Here is a 17,895-nt window from a genome sequence, read left to right as displayed (position 1 = left end):
ATCTTACAGTACAAGAGATCTGTTTACAAGAGTCTGATAACAGTGGGAGAAACACTGTTTGAACCTGGTGGCAAGTGCTTTCAGGTTTTTTAGCTTCTGCCCAGTGGGAGAGGGGCAAAGGAATGTCCTGGGTGACTGGAGCCTTTGATTACGCTAGCTGCTTTACTAAGGGCAAGAAGTGTAGACAGAATCTATAGACAGCCAGCTGGTCCCCAACCAATCTCCTGTAAAATTCCTATTCCCTTTTCTCAGTTCCTTAGCTTCCACTGCACGTGGCTTTCCATTCCAGGATACGAGAGATGTCCTCCTTCAAAAAACGGGGTTTCCATCCCTCCACTATTGATGCTGCCCTCACCCACATCTCCTCCATTTCCCAAACATACAAGCTCACCCCCAACTTTCCACTGCCTTAACAGGGAAACAGTTCCACTTGTCCTTACCTACCACCCTTTCGGCCTCCGCATCCAACACACCACTCTCCACAACTTACACCATCTCCGAAGGGATCCCACCACCAAATACAACCTTACCTCCCCATCCCTCTCTGTTTTCTGTAGGGATTGCTCATTCTGTGATTCCCTTGTCCATTCGTCCTTCCCTACTAGTCTTCCTCCAGGCACTTATCCCCAAGTGCTACACCTGCCCTTACACCTCCTCCCTCACCTCCATTCAGGGCCTCAAACAGTCCTTTCAGATGAGGCAACACTTCACTCATGAATCAGCTGGAGTTGTCTATTGTGTCCAGTGCTCCTGATGTGGCCTCCTCTCCATTGGTGAGATCCTAAATTGGGGGACTGCTTCATCGAGCACCTCTGCTCCATCCGCCACAAGCGGAACTTCCCAGTGGCCAAAACATTTTAATTCCGATTCCCATTCCGACACGTTGGTCCATGGCCTCCTATTGTGCCACCCTCAGTGTGGGGGGAGCTACACTTTATATTCTATCTGGGTAGCCTCCAAACAGATGGCATAAATATTAAATTCCCCTTTCGGTAGAAAGGTTCCCCCGTCTTCCCCTATTCCCCACTGACTTCTTAACCTCTTCTCACCTACCTTTCACTATCCCTGGATCCCCTCCTTCCCTTTCCCTTATGGTCCACTCTCCTCTCCTTTCAGATTCCTTCTTCTCCAGCTCTTGATTTTTCCCACCCACCTGGCTCCACCTCTCAACTTTCAGCTATTATTCTGGTGTTTTTCCCTCCCTTCTCAGTCCTGAAGAAGGGTCTCAGCCCGAAACATCGACTGTTTATTCATTTCCATAGATGTTGCCTGACCTGCTGAGTTCCTCCAGAATTGTGTGTGTGTTAGTCCAGCTCATTGTTATTTAAGATGCAGGCCACTACAAACTTGTAAATGGTTAGAGCAGAATCTGGCCATGCAGCCATGAATGTGCAGGGAGTAGAGTAGGGGGCTGAGGACTCAGCTTTATGGATCACCAGTGTTTACAATAATCATGGTGGAGTCGTCGATGCCTCTCCTTACTGATTGTGATCTGTTTGTCAGAATCAGAATCAGGTTTATTATCACTGGCATGTGTCCAAGTTTGTGGATGACACGAAGCTGGGCGGCAGTGTTAGCTGTGAGGAGGATGCTAAGAGGATGCAGGGTGACTTGGATAGGTTAAGTGAGTGGGCAAATTCATGGCAGATGCAATTTAATGTGGATAAATGTGAGGTTATCCACTTTGGTGGCAAAAACAGGAAAACAGATTATTATCTGAATGGTGGCCGATTAGGAAAAGGGGAGGTGCAACGAGACCTGGGTGTCATTATACAACAGTCATTGAAAGTGGGCATGCAGGTACAGCAGGCGGTGAAAAAGGCGAATGGTATGCTGGCACTTACAGCCAGAGGATTCGAGTACAGGAGCAGGGAGGTACTACTGCAGTTGTACAAGGCCTTGGTGAGACCACACCTGGAGTATTGTGTGCAGTTTTGGTCCCCTAATCTGAGGAAAGACATCCTTGCCATAGAGGGAGTACAAAGAAGGTTCACCAGATTGATTCCTGGGATGGTAGGACTTTCATATGATGAAAGACTGGATCAACTAGGCTTATACTCATTGGAATTGAGAAGACTGAGGGGGGATCTTATTGAAACGTATAAAATCCTAAAGGGATTGGACAGGCTAGATGCAGGAAGATTGTTCCCGATGTTGGGAAAGTCCAGAACGAGGGGTCACAGTTTGAGGATAAAGGGGAAACCTTTTAGGATGGAGATTAGGGAAAACTTCTTCACACAGAGAGTGGTGAATCTGTGGAATTCTCTGCCACAGGAAACAGTTGAGGCCAGTTCATTGGCTATATTTAAGAGGGAGTTAGATATGGCCCTTGTGGCTAAAGGGATCGGGGGTATGGAGGGAAGGCTGGTACAGGGTTCTGAGTTGGATGATCAGCCATGATCATACTGAATGGCCTACTCCTGCACCTATTTTCTATGTTTCTATGTGTCGTGAAATTTGTTAACCTGTGATCACAATTCTATCTCCTTTACCATAGCTTTGGAGAGGGATAGGAACAGACAAGTTAGGAAAGTGTCTAATTGGAGTAAGGGGAAATAAGAGGCTATCAGGCAGGAACTTGGAAGCATAAATTGGAAACAGATGTTCTCAGGGAAACGTACGGAAGAAATGTGGCAAATGTTCAGGGGATATTTGCATGGAGTTCTGCATAGGTACGTTCCAATGAGACAGGGAAAGGATGGTAGGGCACAGGTACCATGGTGTACACAGGCTGTTGTAAGTCTAGTCAAGAAGAAAAGCTTATGAAAGGTTCAAAAAACTAAGTAATGATAGAGATCTAGAAGGTTATAAGGGTAGCAGGAAGGCGCTTAAAAAAGAAATTAGGTGAGCCAGAAGGGGCCACGAGAAGGCTTTGGCGGACAGGATTAAGGAAAACCCTAAGGCATTCTACATGTATGTGAAGAGCAAGAGGATAAGATGTGAGAGAATAGGACGAATCAAGTGTGACAGTGGCAAAGTGTGAATGGATCCAGAGGATAGCAGAAGTACTTAATGAGTACTTTACTGAGTATTCACTATGGAGAAGGATCTTGGCGATTGTAGGGATGACTTACAGCAGACTGAAAAGCTTGAGCATGTAGATACAGGTGTCCCCTGCTTTTCGAATGTTCACTTTACGAAACCTCACTGTTACAAAAGATTAGTTCCCTGTTTTCGCTAACAGAAAGTGTTTTCACTGTTACGGTAAAAGGCAGTGCGTGGAAAAAGCAGCGCGTGAAAAAAATCAGCGCACGCCCCGAGCAGCCGCTCTCCCCCGGATTCGGAACGGCATTCTCACCGGCATTGCTTAAACACGTGCCTGTGAGCAGCCGTTTGCGAGATGAGTTCTAAGGTATCGGAAAAGCCTAAAAGAGCTTGTAAGGGTGTTACACTTTGCATAAAACTAGACATAATTAAGCGTTTTGATTGTGCTGAACGAAGTAAGGACAAAGTGAGTTTGGCTTGTGGAAGTTGACGAAGATGATGTTGAAGAGATTTTGGCATCCCATGACCAATCACTGATAGATGAAGAGCTGATGCAATTGGAAGAGGGAAGGATAACAATCTAAATCGAATGAGTATTAATAAAGTACGACTTTAATTTTGAAAGGGTACGTCAGTTTAGGGCATATTTGCAAGATGGTTTGAGTCCTTACAAAGAACTGTATGATCTAAAAGTGCGCGAGGCTCAGCAGTCAAGCATACTGTACTGTCGTTTTTCAAGCCTTCCACATCAGACGACGAACCTCGGCCTTCGACATCAAGGTGGGCAGTCATAGGAGAAGATGAGCTGCCTGCCCCAATGGAAACAGATGACGATGAGATGACACCCCGGTGTCCCACCACCCCAACTCCCAGACCGCGGACAGATACCGATTCGCGGAGAATGCAGCAATAGCTGGGAGGCACTCAGCACATCTTTAAGAAAAAAGCCGAAATAAACATTAATTAGGTGCCGCCCGGCACGTAATTAATTAGCATGTTTATTTCGGCTTTTTTCTTGAAGATGTGCTGTGTGCCTCCCGGCTACTGCTGTACCCCTGCATGCTTCATGGATCGGGATTGGTTCGCTGCCTGGAGGGTGGGGGCCACTGCACCACCCCAACCTGCGACAACTCAGCCTAACACACCATCATCAGTGTGCTCAGTGCTGTCTTCCCGATTCCGGTAAGTGATACTACACTGTACATACATTATTTCTACTTTATATAGGCTGTGTATTTTTACGTGTTACTTGGTATGATTTGGCAGCTTCATAGCTTAAAGGTTACTGGAGAGCGCTGGCGCTGTGTTTTTGCTGACGGCACTTGCGCTGTGTTTTTGCCGAGAGCACTTGCGTGAGATTTTTGCTATGGAGAACAGTGCGGCAATGATTGCGGAAAAGTATTTCTACTTTATATAGGCTGTGTATTCATTATATCATTCCTGCTTTTACTATATGTTTGTTATTTTAGATTTTATGTGTTATTTGGCATGATTTAGTACATTATTCTGGCTTACGAACCGTTTCGTAGGAATGCTCTACCTTCGGATGGCGGGGGAAACCTGTATTAAGGAAGAGGATGTGCTGGAGCTTTTGGAAAGCGTAAGTTGGATAAGTCACCTGGACCGGACAAGATGTACCCCAGGCTACTGTGGGAGGCAAGGGAGGAGATTGCTGAGCCTCTGGCGATGATCTTTGAATCATCAATGAGGACGGGAGAGGTTCCAGAGGATTGGAGGGTTGCAGATGTTGTTCCCTTATTCCAGAAAGGGAGTAGAGATAGCCCAGGAAATTATAGACCAGTGAGTCTCACTTCAGTGGTTGGTAAGTTGATGGAGAACATCCTGAGAGGCAGGATTTATGAACATTTGGAGAGGTATAATATGATTAGGAATAGTCAGCATGGCTTTGTCAAGGGCAGGTCATGCCTTACGAGCCTGATTGAATTTTGTGAGGATGTGACTAAGCACATTGATGAAGGTAGAGCAGTAGATGCAGTGTATATGGATTTCAGCAAGGCAGTGATAAGGTACCCCATGCATGAGAGAAAGTAAGAAGGCATGTGATCCAAGGGGACACTGCTTTGTGGACCCAGAACTGGCATACCCACACAAGGCAAAGAGTGGTTGTAGACAGGTCATATTCTGCATGGAAACTGGTGATCAGTGGTCTGCCTCAGGGATCTGTTCTGAGACCCCTACTCTTCGTGATTTTTATAAATGACCTGGATGAGGAAGTGGAGGGTTGGGATAGTAAATTTGCTGATGACACAAAAGTTGGGGGTGTTGTGGATAGTTTGGAGGGCTGTCAGAGTTTACAGCAGGATGCAAAACTGGGCTGAGGAGTGACAGATGGAGTTCAACCCAGATAAGTGTGAGGTGGTTCATTTTGGAAGGTCAAATATGATGGCAGAATATAGTATTAATGGTAAGACTCTCGGCAGTGTGGAGGATCAGAGGGATCTTGGGGTCCAAGTCCATAGGACACTCAAAGCTGCTACGCAGGTTGACTCTGTGGTTAAGAAGACATACGGTGCATTGGCCTTCATCAATTGTGGGATTGAGTTTAAGAGCCGAGAGGTAATGTTGCAGCTATATAGGGCCCTGGTCAGACCCCACTTGGAGTACTGTGCTCAGTTCTGGTCTCCTCACTACAGAAAGGATGTGGAAACCATAGAAAGGGTGCAGAGGAGATTTACAAGGAAGTTGCCTGGTTTGGGGAGCATATCTTATGAGAATAGACTGAGTGAACTCGGCCTTTTCTCCTTGGAGCGACAGAGGATGAGAGGTGGCCTAAGAGAGGTGTATAAGATGATGAGAGGCATTGATTGTGTAGATATCAGAGGCTTTTTCCCAGGGCTGAAATGGCTAGCACGAGAGGGCACAGTTTTAAGGTGCTTGGAGGTAGGTACAGAGGAGATGTCAGGGGTAAGTTTTTATGCAGAGAGTGATGAGTGCGTGGAATGGGCTGCCGGCGATGATGGTGGAGGCGGAACCGATAGGATCTTTTAAGAGACTCCTGGATAGGTAGATGAAGCTTAGAAAAATAGAGGGCTGTGGGTAACCCTAGGTAATCTCTAAGGTAAGGACATGTTCGGCACAGCTTTGTGGGCTGAAGGGCCTGTATTGTGCTGTAGGTTTTCTATGTTTAGCAGCAGCAGTAGTTCAACGCAATACATGATATAGAAGAAAATAAAATTATAAATAAATCCATCCATCCATCAGTCAGGAAGTCAAAAAGTCAAGGATCCAGTTGCAGAGGGAGGCAGTAACTCCCAGAGTCTGGGATTTGGTGATAAACTTGCTTGGAGTAACAGCATTGACGGCAGAAACATAGTCAAAAGTTTGAAGAAGGTGCCTTTAGAAACATAGAAACATAGAAAATAGGTGCAGGAGTAGGCCATTCGGCCCTTCGAGCCTGCACCGCCATTTATTATGATCATGGCTGATCATCCAACTCAGAACACTGCCCCAGCCTTCCCTCCATACCCCCTGACCCCCGTAGCCACAAGGGCCGGGTAGTCCAGAAAGAAGTGTAGGTCCAGGGAGATGGCATCCACCCCAAACCCCTTTTGGCTGCAGGCAAATTGCAGTGGGTTGTGGTTGTCTTAATTATTTTCAGGATTTTCTGCTTCTGAGCAAAGCTCAGTGCAGCTTTGCACTCTTCAGTGACTCCTCACGACAGAAAAATACCAAGATGTCCTAGAGACAAAATTGATAGATGTTCCCCATTCACTGGGTACATTCAGTGCACGTTACAAGCTGTGATGTGGACTAGCCATAAAGCGCACAGCACTGTTTGTAATAAGAGCTCATTTTCCTCCACTTGAAAAGTCTAGTCACCAACACAGCCAGAGTAGAAGTTAGCCAACAACCCTTCAAGGCAGATCATTAGCTGCATTGATTCAACATATGCAACCCATCCACATTTTCTGATACTCTATCCAAAAATCTCAATCTCAAACATACTCATTGCATGAACTTCCCAGAAATGCAATCCAATCACCAAAGGAATTATAAGTTACAAAGCATTACAAACGCATCATCAGGAGACAAACATAAATAAAAAAAATACCTCTTTAAAGTTAAGCTAATTCCCCAGATTCTTACATCTCTAATCCAAAATATTGTATTTTAAAATGCATATATCCTAGTCCTCAACTTTTCTCCTAGGGACTTCAGCTCAACTGATACACTGACATTATAAAAGAGATTTGCCACAATCCCACAATATATGGGACAACTTTCAAATTGTAGTTAGACATTTCCTTACCATTAACAACTGCCTCTCCAAGCCAGCAGCTTCAAGATCATGTTGCTTGGTCTCCAAGTCATCTTTGACCATATTCATGGCTGTGAGAACAGATGAGTACAGACGTGCAGCATGTCCATTGAGTTGCTTGGATTGTCCTGCTATCAATTCGAGTGTGTCCTTAAGAACTAAAATGACAGCAGAATGATCAGGGGTAAAATAATAGCCCTTATTGCTATAAAACAATGTTAAAATGTGCATGTTGGAATAGCTACTAGACTCCAAATACCCAGCACATTTTTTGGGGATTATTTAATTACATGGAAAAATATTATGCAGATTATAACACCATCAATTAAAAACAATACTGTAATGTAATTGATTGCAATGCCTCCCGACTGCAACAGTATTTTAGTTCAAAAGTATTCCATTGGCTGTAATGAAGCTAGCAAATAATATCAAAGAGGAAACTAACAGCTTTTATAAAGAGTAAAAGACAGGTGAGAGTAGATATAGGACCAACAGAAAATGATGCTGGAGAAATTGTAATGGGAGATAAGGAGATGGCAGAGGAACTGAATGAGTATTTTGCATCAGTCTTCACTGAGGAAGACATCAGCAGTACACCGGACACTCAAGGGTGGCAGGGAAGAGAAGTGTGCGCAGTCACAATTACGACAGAGAAAGTACTCAGGAAGCTGAATAGTCTAAGGGTAGATAAATCTCCCAGACCAGATGGAATGCACCCTCATGTTCTGAAGGAATTAGCTGTGGAGATTGCAGAGGCATCTTTCAAAAGTCGATAGATTCTGGCATGGTTCCGGAGGACTGGAAGATTGCAAATGTCACTCCGCTATTTAAGAAGGGGGCAAGGAAGCAAAAAGGAAATTATAGACCTGTTAGCTTGACATCGGTGGTTGGGAAGTTGTTGGAGTCGATTTTCAAGGATGAGGTTACAGAGTACCTGGAGGCATATGACAAGTTAGGCAGAACTCAGCATGGATTCCTTAAAGGAAAATCCTGCCTGACAAACCTATTGCAATTTTTTGAGGAAATTACAAGTAGGCTAGACAAGGGAGATGCAGTGGATGTTGTGTATTTGGATTTTCAGAAAGCCTTTGACAAGGTGCCGCACATGAGGCTGCTAAACAAGATAAGAGCCCATGGAATTACGGGAAAGTTACATACGTGGATACAGCGTTGGCTGATTGACAGGAAACAGAGAGTGGGAATAAAGGGATCCTATTCTGGTTGGCTTCTGGTTACCAGTGGTGTTCCACAGGGCTCCCTGTTGGGGCTGCTTCTTTTTACTTTGTACATCAACGATTTGGATTATGGAATAGATGGCTTTGTGGCTAAGTTTGCTGATGATACAAAAATAGGTGGAGGGGCCGGTAGTGCTGAGGAAACAGAGTCTGCAGAGAGACTTGGATAGATTGGGAGAATGGGCACAGAAGTGGTAAACAAAATACAATGTTGGAAAGTGTATGGTTATGCACTTTGGCAGAAGAAATAAACTGGCAGACTATTATTTAAATGGGGAGAGAATTCAAAGTTCTGAGATGCAACGGGACTTGGGAGTCCTCGTACAGGATTCCCTTAAAGTTAACCTCCAGGTTGAGTCGGTAGTGAAGAAGGCGAATGCAATGTTGGCATTCGTCTCTAGAGGAATAGAGTATAGGAGCAGGGGTGTGGTGTTGAGGCTCTATAAGGTGCTGGTAAGACCTCAGTTGGAGTACTGTGGGCAGTTTTGGTCTCCTTATTTAAGAAAGGAGAAGATTCACTAGAATGATTCTGGGAATGAAAGGGTTAACATATGAGGAACATCTGACTGCTCTTGGACTGCACTACTTAGAGTTTAGAAGAATGGGGGGGGACCTCATAGAAACATTTCGAATGTTGAAAGGGATGGACAGAATGGATGTGGCAAAGTGTTTCCCATGATGGGGGAGTCTAGTATGAGAGGGCATGACTTAAGGATTGAAGAGCACCCATTCAGAACAGAGATGTGAAGAAATTTTTTTAGTCAGAGGGTGGTGAATCTATGGAATTTGTTGGCATGGGCGGCAGTGGAGGTCAAGTCATTGAATGTATTTAAGGCAGAGATTGATAGGTATCTGAGTAGCCTCAGGGCATCAAAGGTTATGGTGAGAAGGCGGGGGAGTGGGACTAAATGGGAGAATGGATCAGCTCATGATAAAATGGCGGAGCAGACTCAATGGGTCGAATGACCGACTTCTGCTCCTTTGTCTTATGGTCTAAACTTCAGGATACAAAGAGCTAACAAAATATTTTACCACTTCATTCCCTGTATCTCCCCAAAAACTGTTCATTTTGCAGTCTCTCTCATAACACCAGCTTGCCTAAAGATCCTTCTGAAAATATTTTTAGTTTAACACTTCCTATTTGCTTCAGAGTTCACTGCACTTAATTATGCTTTTGAAGTACCATGGAATGTATTGACACATTAAAGTGCATTATTTTGGGGCAGAGGTCAGTGAATTCCACTAGCTTTCAAATGGATTTGTTACTAAAGAGTAAAAATCTGGCCATTTTTCCCAATTTTTCCATTCATCATATTTTCAGGATTTCAAAATCTCTGCCAGCAAGATCCTACTGTAATATCACTCCCTCAAAAAGGATTTGACTCTATCTCAATCTTTGCACAATTGTACACAGTGGACGTAATGCTAAGTTTACAAATCTGTGCCAGGTGAATGGAGTTAGAATATATACCAACCATGATCCTACTGAGGAAGGAAAAGGCCCACTAAACCTGCTCTGTCATTCGATATGATCATGGGTTATCCAAAAGCAACTTCAATATTCCCATCAAACCCTCACAACAACTCACTCTTGCTCATCTAGAATTTATCTACCGGTCCGAAAAACAGTAACGGCTCTGCTTCCACTGCCCTATCAGGAAGACTTTTCCAAAAGTTCACAACAACAAAAATCTTTTACATGGTTGACATCCTCTCAGCAAATTCTACATTCTCTCACAAGAGGAAATACTGACTCCGCATTCTTGTGCAAAGCCCTCTACATCTCTTAGCTTTCAGAATCAGGTTTATTAATACCATCTTCTAACTGGAAATGTGTCTGGACAACAGGCCGAACCAGAACCACTCTCCTCCATCTGGTGGAACTTGTCCTCACCCTCAATAATTTCTCCTCCAGCTCTGCCGATGTCCTTCAATCAAAAGGTGTAGCCACATTGGTCCCAGCTCTGCCTGCCTTTTGTCAGCTACGTGGAACAGTCTATGTTGGTATCGCTCCCCAACTCTTCCTACGCTACACTGACGACTGCACTGGAGCTGCTTTCTGCACCCATGCTGAGCTCATCAATTTCATCAACTTTGCCTCTTACTTCCAACCTTTCCTCGAATTTACTTGGTCCATTTCCAACACCTCTCTCCCCTTTCTCGATCTGTTTCCATCTCTGGAGATAGTCTATCTATTGAAATCTTTTTTAAACCCACTGACTCTCAGAGCTATCTGGATTATACCTCTTCCCACCCTGTCACTTATAAAAATGCCATCTCTTTCTCTCAGTTCTTCTGCCTCCACTGCATCTGCTCTCAGGACAAGCTTTTCATCCCAGAACTAAGATGTCCTCCTTCTTCAAAAAAAAGGGGCTTCCCCTCCTCCACCATCAACACTGACATCACCTACATCTTTTCCATTTCACACACGTCTGCCCTCACCCCACCAACCCAAGGACAGAGTTCTTTTGGACCTCACCTGCCACCCCACTACCCTCTGTGTCCAGCACAGAATCCTCTGTAACTTCGGCCATCTCCAGTGGGATCCCACCATCAAACACGTCCCTCTCCCCACTTTCTGATTTCCACACAGATCACTCCCTATTCAACTCCTTTGTCTACTCGTCCCTCACCACTGATCTCCCTCCTGGTACTTATCCTTGCAAGCAGAACAAGTGCTTCACCTGCCCCTACATCACCTCCCTCACTACCATTCAGGGCCCCAAACAGTCCTTCCAGATGAGGTGACACTTCACCTGTGAGTCTGTTGCGGTCATTTACTATATCCAGTACTCCCGGTGTGGCCTCCTGTATACCAGTGAGAAGTTTGGGAGACCACTTCGCCAAGCACCTTCATGCTGTTTGCCAGAAAAAGCAGAATCTCCTAGTGGCCACCCATTGCAATTCTACTTCCCATTCCAACTTGTCAGTCCTTGCCTCCTCAACTGCCAGGATGAGGCCACACTCAGGCTGGAGGTGCAATACCTTATATTCCATCTGGGTAGCTTCCAACCTGATGGCATGAACACCTCCTCTCCTTCACCATTCCCCATTCCTGTTTCCCTTTCTCACCTCATCTCCTCATCTACCCATCATCTCCCTCTGGTGCTCCTTCCCCTTCCCTTTCTTCCATGGTCTTTTGTCTTTTCCTATCAGATTCCCCCTCCTGCAGCCCTGTATCTCCGTCACCAATCAACTTCCCAGCTCTTTACAACAGGAATTCTGCAGATGCTGGAAATTCAAGCAACACACATCAAAGTTGCTGGTGAACGCAGCAGGCCAGGCAGCATCTTTAGGAAGAGGTGCAGTCGACGTTTCAGGCCGAGACCCTTCAGACCTGACGAAGGGTCTCGGCCTGAAACGTCGACTGCACCTCTGCCTAGAGATGCTGCCTGGCCTGCTGCGTTCACCAGCAACTTTGATGTGTGTTGTTCCCAGCTCTTTACTTCATTTCCTCGCCCTCTCTTGGTTTCACCTATCATTTACCATTTTGTACTTCTTCCTCCCCTCCCCACTCCCAACTTCTTGGTCTGACTTCTCCTTCCTTCCTAGTCCTGATGAAGGGTCTCAGCCCAAAACGTCGACTGTTTACTCTTTTCCTGGCCTGCTGAGTTCCTCCAGCATTTTGTGTGTGTTGCTTTGGATTTCCAGCATCTGCAGATTTTCTCATGCCTGAAGTGTACTGCTTTGTCGCAGCAGTAGTGCAAATACGAGGGGTGATTGATAAGTTTGTGGCATACGGTAGAAGGAGTCAATTTTAGAAAACCTGGCACATTTATTTTTCCTACATTTACACACTTAGTCCAGCGGTCGTGGAGCATACGGATCCCTTCTTTGTAGGAGTCAGTGTCTTGGACCTCCAGAAGTGGCCCACGGCAGGGGTAATTGATAAGTTTGTGGCCTCAGGTAGAAGGGGATGAGTTATTATATTCAAACTTTCTGCATTTTCACTCAGAGTTGAACTCCACATGCACCTAACGAGAGCTGTATAACTCATCTCCTTCTACCTTAGGCCACAGACTTATCAATTACCCCTCGTATCACCCCTGCTGTGGACCACCTGGAGGTCCAAGATGCTCTTCTTACATGCACGTGCAGTTCAACTCTTTTGAATGATAATGCAGAAAATTTGAAGTTAATAACTCATCTCCTTCTACCTTAGGCCACAAACTTATCAATCACCCCTGCTGTGGACCACTTCTACAAAGAAGGACCTATATGCTTCACGACCGCTGGACTAAGTGTGTACATGTAGGAGGGGACTATGTTGAAAAACAAATGTGCTAGGTTTCTAAAATTGACTCCTTCTACCCGAGGCCACGAACTTATCAATCACCCCTCGTACATAAATTGCTATAAATTACAAAATAAATTGTACAAAAAAGGAATAGAGAGGTATTATTTATAGGCCATTCAAAAATCAGATGGCAGAGGGGAAGAAGCCATTTCTGATTGAGTTTGGGTCTTCAGGTTCCTGTTTCTCCTTCCCTGATGTTAGCAACGAGAAGAGGGTATATCGCAGATGAGAAGGGTTCTGAACAAAGGATGCTGATTTCTTGAGGCACCGCCTCTTGAAGACGTCCTCGACGGCGGGGAGGCGTCCTCGATGGTGGGGAGGGGTGTATCCGTGATGAAGCTGGCTGAGTCTGCAATTCCTTGCAGCCTCGTTGCTCCTGAACGTTAGAGGCTCTATACCAGGCGGAGGTGCAACCAGTCAACTCTCCACCATACACGGACAGAAATCTGCATGAGTATTTGGTGACGTACCAAATCTCCTCAACTTCTAATGAAGTAGAAGCACTGGCATGCCTTCATGATTGCATCGATGTGTTACAACCCAGCACACATCCTCCAAGATGCTGATGCCCAGGAATCTTAAAGCTGCTTGCCCTTTCTACCGCAGTCCCCTCAATGTAGACGGGTGTCCGTTCTTCTGAGTTTCCCTTTCTGGAGTCCAAAATCAATTCCTTGGTCTTGCTGATATTGAGTGCGAGGTTGTTGTTGCAACACCACTCAACCAGCCGAGCTATCTCATTCCTTTACTACTCCTCGTCACCATCTGAGATTTAATCAACAGTAGTGTCATCTGCAAATTGAGAGATGGCCTTTGAGCTGCAATAGGATTCACCTAGCAGTTTGAGAGTGAGAAGGTAAAAGTTGATGTATTGGTATTAAAGTGTAGTAAAGGGAACTACAGATGCCCAAGAGAGGAGCTGGCCAATGTTGATTGGAAGGGGACACTAGCAGGGATGATGACAAAGGCCGAGGTTTTTGGGAGTAATTCAGAAGAATTCTAAAAGGCAGCATGAGGCAACCGTGGTGGACAAGAGAAGTCAATGATAGCATAAAAGCAAAAGAGAGGGCACACAATATAGCAAAAATTAATGGGAAGATGAAGAATTCTTGCAACTTTTAAAAACGGAAGGCAACCAAAAATGCAATAAGAAGAGAAAAGATAAAATAAGAAGACAAGCTAGCCAATGATATCAAAGAAGATACCAAAAGTGTTTTTCAGATATACAAAGTGTAGAAGAGAGGGAAGAGTAGATTTTGGACGATGCTTTAAGAAGCGAAGGAGCAAAAGTCAGAACTATAGACCAGTCAGCCTGACTTCAGTGGTTGGCAAGATATTGCAGTCCATTATAAAGGATGAGATTTCAGGGTACTTAGAGGCACATGATAAAATCTACAAGTTAGCAATGTTTCCTTAAGGGGAAATCTTGCTGACAAATCTGTTGGAATTCTCTGTGGAAATACCAGGCAGAATACACAAAGGAGAGCCACTGGATGTTGTTTACTTAGATTTTTTAAGAGGCCTTTGACAAGGTACCACATGAGGCTGCTGAACAAGATAAGAGTCCACGGTATTACAGGAAATATACTAGCACGGGCAGATTGCCTGACTGGTAGAAGGCAGAGTATGGGAATAAACAGGGCCTTTTCCGTTTGGCTGTGGTGTCTAGTGGTGTTCCACAAGGGCTGGTGTTGGGTCCACTACTTTTCACGTATATGTTAATGATCTGGATGACAGAATTGAGGATAGGTGTAGGGGTATGTAGTGTTAAGGAAGCAGAGATTCTGCAGAAGCACTTGGGCAGATTGAGGGGAATGGGAGCAACGCACAGAAATGCTGGAGGAACTCAGCAGGCTGGTCAGCATCTAAGAAAAGAGTACAGTCGATGCTTCGGCCTGAAACATCGACTGTATTCTTTTCCTAGATGCTGCCTGGCCTGCTGAGTTCCTCCAGCTTTTTGTGTGTGTTGCTCAGATTCCCAGCATCTGCAGATTTTTTCTTGTTTGTGCTATGGAAATGGGGAAGGAAGTGGCAGGTGGAATGCAGTGTTGGGAAGTGTATGGTCATGTACTTTAGCAGAAGGAATAAAGGTGTAGACTACTTTCTAAACAGAGAGAGAATTCAGACATTGGAGGTGCAAAGGGACTTGGGAATCCTAGTGAAGAATTCCCTAAAAGTTAACTAGCAGCTTGAGTTGTAGTAAATAAGAAAATACAACGTTAGCATTCATTTCAAGAGGATTAGAGTTTAAATGCGAGGATGTTATGTTGAGGGTCTAAAAGGCATTGGTTAGACCCTGTTGGGAGTATTCTGAGCAGTTTTGGGCCCCATATCTAAGAAAAGATGTGCTGGCATTGGAGAGGCTCCAGAGGAGGTTTACGAGAATTAATCCAGGAATGAAAGGAGTACATATGAGGTACATTTGATGGTCTGGGCCTGTACCTGGAATTAAGAAAAATGAAGGGGGAAAAAATTGCACTGAAACATAACAAATATTGAAAGGCCTAGAATTGTTATTCTCTTTTATATTATTTGCTAAGGTTGGCTAGGGCAGTCTATGACCAGAAGTCACAGCCTCAGAAAAAAGGATGTCCCTTTAGACTAGAGATGAAGAGTAATTTTTTTTAAAACCAGGGAGGAGAATTTGTGGAATTCAATACCACAGACAGCTGTGGAGGCCAAGTCATTAGGTATACTTAAAGTAAAGGTCAATATGTTTTTGAGTAGTGAGGACATCAAATAATAACATGGAGAAAGCAGGAGAGTCGGGTTGGAGGAAAATAAATCAGCCATGACTAAATGGCAGAGCAGACTCAACTGGCCTAATAGCCCAATTCCGCTCTTGCATCTTATGGTCTATGGACAGAGTAGAGTAATGGGCTAAGCCAGCATCCTTGAGGCACACTTGTGTTGACTGTCAATAAGGACCATAGGACACAGGAGCAGAATTAGAGCATTCAGCCAATCAAGTCCACCATTTCTGATAGCTGATCCCCTTTCCCACTCAACCCCATACACCTGCCCTCACCATATCCCTCAATGCCCCGACCAATTTATCAACCTCCATTTTAAATATACCCACAGACTTGGTCTCCACCATAGTCTGTGGCTGAGCATTTCACAGGTTCACCACTCTTTGGCTAAAAAAAATCCTCATTTTTGTTCTAAAAGGTCACCCCTCAATTTTGAGGCTGTGCCCTCTAGTTCTGGACACCCCCACCATAGGAAACATCCTCTCCACATCCATCATATCCAGTCCTTTCAACATTTACTAGGTTTCAAAGAGATCCCCATGCATTCTTCTAAATTCCAATGAACACAGGTCCAAAGCTGCCAAACGCTCCTCATATGTTAATCCCTTCATTCCTGGAATCATCCTCGTGAACCTCCTCGGGACTCTCTCCAATGATAATACATCTTTTCTTAAATAAGGGGCCCAAAACTGTTGTAAGGCCACACTTGGGAGTATTGTCTAGTGTCTTATAAGGTTCACCATTATCTCCTTGTTTTTTCTATTCTATCCCCCTTGAAATTAATACTAACATTGCATTTGCCTTCTTTACCACAGATTCAACGTATAAACTAACCTTCTGAGTGTCTTGCACAAGGACTCCCAAGTCCCCCTGCAGTTCTGATGCCTGAATTTTCTCTCCATTTAAACAATAGTTTGCACTATTGTCATATTACCAAAAATGCATCATCATACATTTCCCAACACTGTATTCCATCTGCCACCCTTTTGCCCATTCTTCCAATTTTTCTAAGTCCTGCTGCAATCACATTGCTTCCTCAGCACTACCCATCCCTTCACCTATCTTCCTATAATCCATAAATGTTGGCACAAAGCCATCAATTCTGCTATCTAAATTATTGACTAACAATGTGAAAAGCAGCGATCCCAATACTTGACTCAAGGAACACCACTAGTCACTGACAGCCTGCCAGAAAAGGCCCCCTTTATTCCCACTTGCTGATTCCTGTCTGTCAACCATTCCTCTATCCATGCCAGTATCTTTTCTGTAACACCATAGGATTTTATCTTGCTAAGTAGCCTCATGTAAAGCACCTTAACAAATGACTTCTGAAAATCTAAGTAAATAATATCCACTGCCTCTCCTTTGTCCACCCTGCTTGCTACTACTTTGAAGGTTTCCAACAGATTTGTCAGGCAAGATTCTTCCTTTTCAGAAACCATGCTGACTTTGACTTATTTTATCATTAGTCTCCAAGTACCCGAAACTTCATCCTTAATAATAGACTTCAACACTTTCCCTGTGACAGATGCCAGTCTGAGATTGCTTCTTTAACTCACGTGTTTTGGTCATGTCCCTTGTTGGAGAGATATTGGAAAGATATTTTTGATATTATTTCAACGGTCCTAAATATAGACTTACAACCTCATCCAATTACTGCTATCTTTGGACTACCAATGATAGACTTAAATAATTTAACCTCTTTATCACAAAGGATGATTGCATTTCTTACTTTAATAGCTAGAAGGTCCATTTTGTTGAATTGGAAAGAGATCAACCCTCCTACTGTATTTCATTGGTTTTCACAAACTATGGTGTGTTTGAATCTGGAGAAAATTAGAAGTGCAGTTTATGACCCTTCTATTAAGTTTGAAAAAATTTGGAGGCCATTTATTCAGCATTTTCATTTGATGTAATTTGATCATTTCCAAACTTGTTTTATTTCCCTGTACTGTTGTTGGAGGGAAATGGAATCGTCGACACTGAGGTTTACTCCTTTTCCATTTTTAAGTTGTTAGTTTTGCCCAAGTCTTTTAGTTTAGTTTAGTTGTTTTTTTTTTCCTTGTTTTTTTTTCTCTTTTTCTTTCTTTTTCCTTTTTTTTTGCTTTATATTATCCGTGATCAGTTCTACATGTATGGGAGTTTTGGTAATTTTCACTATTTGGTTTTGCAATTACTCTTTTTTAAATGTAACAATGCATCTCATATTATCTGTATTATTGCTATGTTTTGTTTCTATATTTTGAAATTAATAAAAAGATTGAAAAAGAAAAGAACACTTTCCCAACCATTGAGGTTAGGCTAACTGGCCTATAATTTCCTCTCTTTTGTCTTCCTCCCTTCTTAAAA

At 43.9% G+C, this 17,895-nt stretch overlaps 1 protein-coding gene across 2 annotated transcripts in view; it reads right to left on the bottom strand.

Annotated features, from left to right (window-relative positions):
- cep68 (centrosomal protein 68) overlaps nt 1-17,895 on the bottom strand; it is a 64,817-nt gene that overhangs the window by 22,132 nt on the left and 24,790 nt on the right. For both annotated transcript variants that reach the window (XR_011886851.1, XM_072265432.1), the window contains exon 5: nt 7,256-7,422. Coding sequence is in view for 1 of the 2 variants with exons in the window: in XM_072265432.1 (XP_072121533.1) it covers nt 7,256-7,422 (167 nt within the window). In the remaining variant the exon portion in view is untranslated. The remainder of the gene's footprint in view (nt 1-7,255; nt 7,423-17,895) is intronic.

This window comes from Mobula birostris, chromosome 8 (genome assembly GCF_030028105.1).
Source record: "Mobula birostris isolate sMobBir1 chromosome 8, sMobBir1.hap1, whole genome shotgun sequence".
NCBI lineage: Eukaryota > Metazoa > Chordata > Chondrichthyes > Myliobatiformes > Myliobatidae > Mobula > Mobula birostris.
Note: the sequence above shows the minus strand (reverse complement) of the source record. Positions and strands in the feature narration are given on the sequence as shown.